Source organism: Aegilops tauschii, chromosome 4 (assembly GCF_002575655.3).
Source record: "Aegilops tauschii subsp. strangulata cultivar AL8/78 chromosome 4, Aet v6.0, whole genome shotgun sequence".
NCBI classification, from domain to species: domain Eukaryota; kingdom Viridiplantae; phylum Streptophyta; class Magnoliopsida; order Poales; family Poaceae; genus Aegilops; species Aegilops tauschii.
The window spans coordinates 52,628,014-52,637,381 of record NC_053038.3 but is presented as its reverse complement, the minus strand read 5'-3'; the positions used below and the strand labels follow the sequence as shown (position 1 = coordinate 52,637,381).

At 44.3% G+C, this 9,368-nt stretch overlaps 1 protein-coding gene across 1 annotated transcript; it reads right to left on the bottom strand.

Moving 5' to 3' along the window:
- Positions 1–8,216: 8,216 nt before the first annotated feature.
- On the bottom strand, positions 8,217–9,132 carry LOC109785599 (thioredoxin-like protein CITRX, chloroplastic). The gene has a single exon (XM_020344189.4). It carries the CDS (start codon positions 9,024–9,026, stop codon positions 8,469–8,471), a length of 558 nt encoding a protein of 185 aa, XP_020199778.3. The 5' UTR covers positions 9,027–9,132; the 3' UTR covers positions 8,217–8,468.
- Positions 9,133–9,368: the final 236 nt, after the last annotated feature.

Below are 9,368 nucleotides of genomic sequence, written 5' to 3'. Positions count from 1 at the left end.
GCACACATATATAAACATATGACAATTCAACATTCATGATTTGTTTAGTATCGGTATGAGGATTTAATATGTTTACAATTATGAATATCTGACGACCATGACTATTCATGTATTTATGAAATCTAATGACGACGATGATATAGTTAGGTACAACTATAAATATAAAATGGTTGTTATAAATGATTATGAAGGTCCACCAAATCAGTGGCTGGATGTCATGGTGGGGCTCGGCTAACCAATCATTTCAACCACTCTGACGGTGCAAGGTTGTGATACCTTTTTCTTTCATGGTGGGTGTCATCATTAGATTTCATGTATGTTTGTGGAGAATACAAGGTATGAGCAAGAATATGGAGTGTTATGCATTCTTGGTAACATTCTGATCTATAAAACTTCCATTTGGAGTACTAAAGCACACGGTATGCTTTTCTGTGCATCATGTTCACGTTTACTACAACTTGAATATGATACTATTTGTTGATGTGGATACCGTGTAATACCCAATTGTCTCATGTAAACCATCACTTATGATGTCTAATATATTGAGTTTGCGTTGAATACTTTTATATGTTGGAATATTCAAAAGGTGTTTGGATAGGAGTTGGGTCGTTTTCCCACACCATATCCCGAGTTGTCATCAGCAAGTTGGTCTCTGTGATGCGTTTTCGGGTAGGGAAATGTTCCTGGTCTGCCGACCGGCCTTGTGTTGCGTTGGTCGCCTTCCACACACATATGTATGTCACTGAACCCACATGAAAACACACCCTCCCTGCCTTATCCTCTAGATATTTCTCAGCAGCACCTTTTCTTCCCCGGGCGTCTACCTTATCCTCTATCTGGCTCACATCGCAGATCCTCTTTCCCCCTACTTCAACAACCCTGGCGCGCAGCATGTCGGCTTGCAGCTCACAGCCAAGCAAACCCACCTTCTTCACCATGCCCCCCTCTCTCTCACCTCTATGCTCCATTCCTCGCCAAGACCTGTCGTGTGCCACAACAAGGAGACATGGGGGAGAGGCTACAAAGATGGGGCGAGTTGGTGTTTTTTTATGGCGGCGGTGGATGCTTTGTCAGAGGGGGGGCAGGTGGGGCTGCACCGGCATGACGCGCTTGCCACGGTCTGCAACTGGCAGTTGTGGTGTTGCAACCGACTGGGGCTAGAGCGGAACCAGCCTCATCAGAAGCTACATCGGCAATGCGTCGTGGTCGGGACGGTGACCACGGGATGACAAGATGCTACAACCGAATGGAGGGATGCTGGAACCGCGGTCCGGTGGAGCTGCAGCCATGGCCTGGAAAGCTGGAAGCATGGTCCGGTCGTGCTGCGAGGCGCCTACGTGTTGGCGAGGGGTGCTACAACTGCGGCCGAAAAAAGTTGGAACAATGGTTTGGCGGAGTTGGAAGCATGGTCCGACGAAGCTGCAACCGCATTCTGGCGGAGCTACACGGCGACGACTTGTCGGCTAGATGTTGCAGCCATGGATTGCGAGAGCTAGAATCGTGGTCTGTTGGAGCTGCAAGGCTACACCCCTGCTGGCTGGATGCTCGAACCAGCGCCTGGATTTGTTGGAACTGTGAAGATGTTGTGACCACCCGAAGGTGACGGGGGAGACACAGCCGGCGATGATGGGACTGCCCGGCGACTATGTTTACTGGAACCGGTGCTCCTCGTCGGCGACCATGGCGACGGTGATTTTTGCTGCAACCGGTCAGCGGCAAGCTGACTGGCGATATGAGGGAGGCGACCACCGAAGGGGATGAACGTGACTGGTGCTATTGGTTGGCAAGTGAAGGCCACCGAGGACGAGCGCAGTCCGCCTTGGACGTTAGCTGCTGGTCAACGCGCCGGGGAGGCATGAGGACGAAGCACTACCTAGAGAGGATGATAATGAAGAGGCAAATCAAACGTGTGTAATTGATTAAATCCAACGCACGTGGGTCAACCGGCCAAATTTTAGGCCGGGCCGGTCGACCGGCACATAGCGTTCTCTTTCGTGTACGCATATTCTTGTCCTTGTGCCAGCATGAGCACCAAACCAAATGCTAGCACACATATATAAACTTATGACAATTCAACAGCCATGATCTGTTTAGTATTGGTATGAGGATTTAATGGTTGTGATATGCTTACTATTATGAAGATCTGATGACCACGACGGTTCATGTATTTATGAAATCTAATGATGACTATGATATAGTTGGGTACAACTATAAATATTAAATGGTTGTAAATGATTATGAAGGTCTATCAAATCAATGGTTGGATGTCATGGTGGGGCTCGGCTAACCAATCATTTCAATCACTCCGGCAGTGCAAAGGTTGTGACATCTTTTTCTTGTGCTTGTAGTGGTTGGCCCGGATAGTTGGGCTTATTGTTCTTCTTCACTCCCTTTTCAAGTGGTGATGTGTGTGCTTGTACTGCCATTGTAACTTACTGTATGGTGATTCTTTCATTATACCGAAATGGTCGCTTTTATTTCGGTTGTTGCGGCATTTTCTGTGTTGTAACATGAACAAAAACTCTATTCCCCTTATTTAATGAATGAGGCAAAAAAAATTGCCTCTCTTCAAAGGAAAAAAAAAAAGAAATGGTGCAGGCAGGCAAATCACCTCCGTGGTTCACCTAAAAAAAGATCGGATGTTATGCTTTCTTTGAGAATTTCTAGTGAACCTATGTCAGCTTATGGATGGTTACTAAGATTTAATGGACACAATATGTTTATGTATAGTTTTGAATATACAGTTGTGCAGTGGCGGAGCTACGGATAAATGGTTGGGCAGGCCAAACTAAAGAAGATCATTTTTTTTCAAATGCTGACTTATATATTTCAGTGCGCATTAGTCGCTGCTCGGTTATTTTGAAAACCATCTCAATTCTGAACCATATATTTTTCTTTTGAAAACCAAATCAATTATTCACTAACCGGCTTTGCCCATAGCCAGTCATGTTGTAACTAAATTACAATTCGTAAACATGCAAACAACAATTGACTAGATAATTCACGCTACCAAATTACTCTGCCGCTGCATTCGGTCAGGTCACTATTATTGTGAATTTAAGATGATGCCGTGAAGCGCAATTAGGGTAAGTCAAGGAAATTACTTGTGCTAGCTGCCTGGGGTTATCACCCTCGGTGGTGCGACCGGTTGCGTGGCTGCTGGAGCACAACGCAACCTCCCCGTCTACGCAGTATGACTGTGCAGCTGGACTCCAGTCAGCTGGGCACTCAGACCTCGAAAAGCAAGTCTCATTCCGTCAGGCTGCTCACGGAATGGGCTGTGCATATGTAACTCTTTTTCCGTTTTTGGGCTGGGCGGCCCATGTCACACTTTTGCCCCAGCATAGCTCCGCCAGTGCAGTTGCGGTCCATTGTTGATTATAAAAGGGTCAACCAAATCAACTGATTGATGCTCCACCTTTTTGTGAGAACCTATATAAGGCGATCCCTCTTTTATTTATTTTTATTGTGCTTTTAGTATATATTATCATGAAGATGTAATGGCCACGATATGTTTAGGCACATATATGAAGACCATGTGGTTGTGATCTATTTAGGTAACATCATGGATTCATGGTAAAGAGTGTGCAGTGCAGCCTCTCATATTCTTTGCAACCTACACCATATACTATATCACTAAGCTCCCTAGGATTTGAGGCCTCACAATTAATTGAGGTCTCCAATTGGAATTTAATCACCCAATTTTTGACTGGGTCAAAAATTTCCCAAAACTCTCTCACTAATTCAATTTTTTGTATGCAATACACTCTGCTTCCTTATTTTAAAGTTTCACAACTAATCGTAGCTTCAATTTAGAATAGGGTCACCCGATTTTGACCGGGTCAACAATTTCTCAAGGAGCTCTCTCATTTGATTATTTTAATTCTCTATGTTCCCTAATTTTAAAGCTCTTTCATTCAATTGAGGTATTCAATTTTGTATTTGTTTATGATTTTGATCGGGCCGATGATTTTTCAAATTAATCAGCAACCGGCCTATAAAAATATATCAACCCATTGCAGACTCCCATCACCCAGAAAAAAGCGTCCCCGTGTGATACTATAGCACGAATATAGTACATGCAACCACCGATGCAAAATTTTCCCCACATAAATATGTGTTAATTAGCGGATAACGCAGAATCACACCGCAAAAGACCCACCAAATAACCTCACTATAAATAAACATAAAACACACTTCATCATCTCCCTCACCTGCCAAACTAAATATTCCCTCAGTGTCAAAACATAAGGGGTATTATTTTATGGGAAGTCAAATTTATTTAACTTTGAGCAAGTTTAGAGCCAAAAATATCGACATCCACAATTTTAAACAAAAATATATGAAAATTCATTTCATGATGAATCTAATAACACCGATTTTGATATTATGAATTTTGATATATTTCTCTATAAATTTGATAAAACTTAAAGAAGTTTGACTTCTCAAAAAAAATACACCATATATTTGAAATAGAGTGAGTAAAGAAATTTAAGAATCCCAATAACATCAACGGCGCAGCAAAGCGCGCCCAACCCTTCTAGTGCAGTTTATTTTGCCATTGGTAAAAGGTTTGGGAAAATGAGCAAGTGAAATAGTGAATAAAAAGAACCAAAAGGTCAAAACCATACCCGTGCTTGCCACAGATCTTGAGATTTCATTAAAAAGGTCTCAACAACTTTGTGGACTTCAGAAGATTTATCCTCTTGAACTGAAGGACATAGACATCATTGGAATTCACATGAACTACACATGAATTTATATTATCATCAAAGAAGATGCAGACGACTACAATAAAGGCAATCAGCTGGATAACTCATTTTAAAGACGTGCTTAAACAACAAATAAAAAAGATCTTTTCTTCCTTTTTAACCAGTTTCCTGATCACCCAAAGCTACTGTAGTATATGGACCGGACCCATCATAATATCATCGGCCCATTGAGACAGATATTCTTTAATTTATATAGTAGCAAATATCCGATTAGTCTTGCTTTGAAAGCCAGACATAGTAAAATGCTGCCATTTTTACAAATAATAGTAGAAAGAAGAGAAAATTATACTTTGGTCTCATATGTCATCTCCGAGGCAATGAAAAGGTTATTGAATAAATGAATACATAACTACCTAGAGTAGTTTATTGTTTTACTTCTATTCAAATTCAAGAAAGGGAAAAGGGATTTAATTTTATATCACAATTGATGACGAGCAGAAAAAGAAAGGTTACGAAAAACTAAACTTGTAAGCATGATATGTATATGTATAAACTCTAGAGTTGGATCCTGATTCTAGGCGGCTAAAAGGTAAAAGATAAACAAATTTATATGGCAAGATTTATATAGCCTAAGCTTGCGCTTGACACTTGAAATCGGCCTACGTTATCTATTCCAGGAAAAACAAAACATCAATATACAGAAATTGTGGAGTGAGTTACTTTTATTATTTGTTACACATGATATCTAAATATAGGCTTGAGCTAGAAAAAGCGATACTCCAGATAGATATTGAATCATGAAACAAGCAGTCAGTGCTGCAGTCCTTTACTCCTTGTCATGCTGGAGGAAAGCCTAGAATGACAGATTACTATAGCTTGTGAACCAAAAGACCACAAAAATGTATAATTGTCCAGGGGAAACTTGGTGTTCGATTTTGAAGTTATAACAGAACCTTTTTGCAGAGCGCAATCAATATGAATGGTTAGGTATAAAGCATGAAAGAGTAGGTTTCACTCAATTTCTTAAAGCCATGAATTGCTAGTACAAATTATGTGCAAATGCAAGATACTTAAATGTTGTGTAGGCAATGAACTGTTTTAGAGGAAAAAGAGAGTGAGATATACCATTTTCCAGAGTTCATCATTTTTGGAGTGGAAAAAACTATCATGCACTGTACCTAAAGAATAAATAGGATTCACTTTCTACACAAAGAACTCAGGCCATGTGAAGGAATCTAAGAACTGATGATGTGGATGGTGAACCGTTCATAAGAAATAGTCTTGCCATGGCCATTGCGTACTGCGTTCACAGTAAATTCACAGCCCAATTAAGTACTCCCTCCGTTTCTATAAGACTTTTTAGATATTTCAATAGGGGCTACATACAGATGTATATAGACGTATTCAGAGTGTAGATTCACTCATTTTGCTCCGTATGTAGTCTGCATTGGAATCCTAAAAAGTCTTATATTTAGGAACGGAGGGAGTACTATGCAATGCAGCTTCAGGGTTTCAGCATGATAGGTAACTGAGAAGACATTTAAACGGAGTTAAAAGTAAAAATTAGCAATATGATATGTACATCAATAAATGTTACGGGACAGAGTCTTGCAATGCAACGTTACCAAAGTATGTTAACTGACAGATGGAAATATCAGAGGAAAACAGATGGTAATGAAAATTTGGACTGTCGACAAATTAAAAAGGCTTACATTGTCGATGTCCCAGATCCTAATTTTTTTCAAATGGTGATGTATCAAGACACATAATTCTTGGACCGAACGAACATTGGTTATCAGAAGAGAATGATTCTCTAACATTGACCGGTTTATGCCTGCTCGAGCTGAAGAAATCTCTCGGAAAATAAATGCTGTGTAAAATGCAGATGAAACTAAATATAAAACAAACTTATGATAGTTGATCACATAATTAGCAGCAAACAAAACGGCGTACAATGTATTGAAATATAAAGGTGGCAACCTGGACGTCTCTACCTTTTTCAGGACGATCATCTGGAATACTTCTCTGAATAGATAGAACAAACCAAGGGACCAATGGAGCTACCAGATAAAACAGTAAAAGAAAATAATCTAGGATGTGATCTTGTCATGGCCATCAGACGTTGTGGCGATCTTGACTGGTTCTTTGAAAACATCTGTTTGGTTTGTTTCTACTACAAGGAAGGCAAAAGAACAAAGATGAACAAACACAATGGAGAACAGCCCAGGGAGAGTGACCCTCGACATGATGTTCCTTGCTGCTGGTAACCAACGACGTCGTCACAGCCACATCTGACCCGAGGAATTTCTGAGCGGGCTAGAACACAAGGAGGCAGAAGCAGGAAAGAAGCAGCCCACACTAGAATAGAGCAAGACGAGCCAAGAATCGACCGTGGCAACGCACCACCAACCACGATCACCCAGAAGATGAGGCATCCAGAAACAAAGGCCAGCAGAGAACCTAGCAACCATGCTTACCCATCAAGTACATGCAGCATCACACGTTTATGAACTACAACACCACCGTATCCACGTTTGGAAGAACAACAAACACATCACGTGCAAAGCATATAAACCAATTAAATCCGCATAGAACAACTGCCAACGAACTGGAAAATGCACATAACACAGGTAATGGGAGACGTGACTCACTGTTTAACCACCACGAATAGAGACGACACGAACCTATCAGCACGACCGCGGACGGTGCAAGGCTTCGACCACTGGCCACATCAACCCTAGTACCACCAGTGCTCTGTTGTCGCTGCAGCCTTCACTTCGCAGGGGAGCAACCTGTCACCGCCAAAAGTTCACAAAACCCCTCCCTTGTTCATTGTTCTCCTATGGCCACCCCTTCCTATGCTTGGCTCCTCTTTCCGTGGTTACCCTGTCGTTGGGGCTTCTCTGCCATCCACCTTTACTTTCCCCACAGGAGATTCCCATCTTCCTGGCAGAGGGGTGGCGGAGGAGTCAAGCAGCCCACGGACAGCAGCCCTGTCCAGCGGATATAAGAGGAAGGCTGTCCGTCGCGGTGGTGCCGCACGCTCCTCCCAGTGACGACATGAGCTCAACAGGGGCAAGTGGTGGTGGCGATTGCATCCAAGAGGGCGCGAAGGACAACGATGATCGCACCGCGGACGGCCATCTCGGCAGCCCATGCCCCTCCTGTGTCAAGGACGATATCCTTGACGGCCTAGACATTGTCGTCTAGTGCGGGAGGCGGCGGCTCGCGGTCCTCCTGTTGCAACAACTCCAAGGAGATGAGAGGCAGGGTCGCAGCGGCGGTATGAGCGGTGGCCGACGCTCCATCAGCCAAGCACCGCCAAGGAAATGTGGCGGCGGTGCGCTGCAGTAGCGCGAGGTTGGGGGAGAGGAACGTGAGTGTGGCGGCAGCAGCGGGTTGCGTGAGCAGCGACGTGAGGTATTTCTTTTTTACCACCAGTAAGTGCATCTAAAGTCAATTTATACGCAGGAAGATCAAAGACAAAATCCAGTGCATACAAAATTAACAAACTAACAAAGATTTCAATGACAAAGCACACAAGAATGGTGCAATAGAGAACCAATTTGTTAGTCTCGGGCTCGAACCCTGATGCTACATTCTGCTCATGCAGATCTTGCATAGGCAAACCTGCGGCCGAGCAACACAAAGCTCGAATCAACAACCGCAGGCTGCACCTAAATAAATACTAAGAACTACTACAAGACTCAGCTAAATAATGTAGCTACAACAGACACTATGTTGCCTAGACAGAACTCACAGCTCATTCTCGATGATGTTCCTGACCATTTCAATAGGAATCAGCCCCTCGGTCCTAACGGCGTCCTTGCCCTGATCCGGACTGAAGAAATACAGCGTTGGCAGTCCCCGTACCTGCATATCCCTTGCGAACTCGTACTCCTCGTCCGTGTCCACCTTGACGAACAAGGCGCTGTCCTCGTACTCGACCGCGAGCGTCTCGATGTCCTGCGCCATGAGCACGCACGGCCCGCACCAGGTGGCGTAGAAATCCACGATGAGCGGCACCTTCCGCTCCCCCCTGACGAGCTCCTCCAGCTGCTTTGCCGACACCTTCTTCACGAGGTAGTCCGGCGCGATGTACTTGCCGGAGCCTGGGACGTAGGTCTCCGCGGCGTTCCGTCGAACGGTTGGCCTGCCGCGGCTCGTGGTGCTGAGGCTGCAGGAGGCGGCGTTCTTCGCCGCGGGGACGGGGGAGGCCGGGATGGAGACGCTGCGGGTGGTCGCGGCTGCCGGGAGGTGGGATGCTATGGTGGGGAGAGAACGGGCGGCGGATGCCAGCGGGAAGGAGGCCATGGCCGGAGAGATTTGGGGGACGAGCAAAAATCCTATCCTCGGGGTCAGGGGTTTGGGTTGCTTGCGTGCGTGCGCACTGAAGAGGACTCCTTTCACTGGTTGCTTCCAATCGGGAGGCGCCCCTATAGCGCACACCTGAGCCGGCCCACTAGGGCACTGGCTCGGTCACCACTCACTCTTTGGCTCCATCACTTTTTTTTAGATAAAAAAAAGGGAAAAACCAGTAGCTTTTTTTTCTGCAGAAAAAAACTTCCGATCTAGTATTCATCAAACATCCTGGTAGCACCAATAACATGAGAAGTAACAAAAATTGCATCCAAATCTATAGACCACCTAGCGACG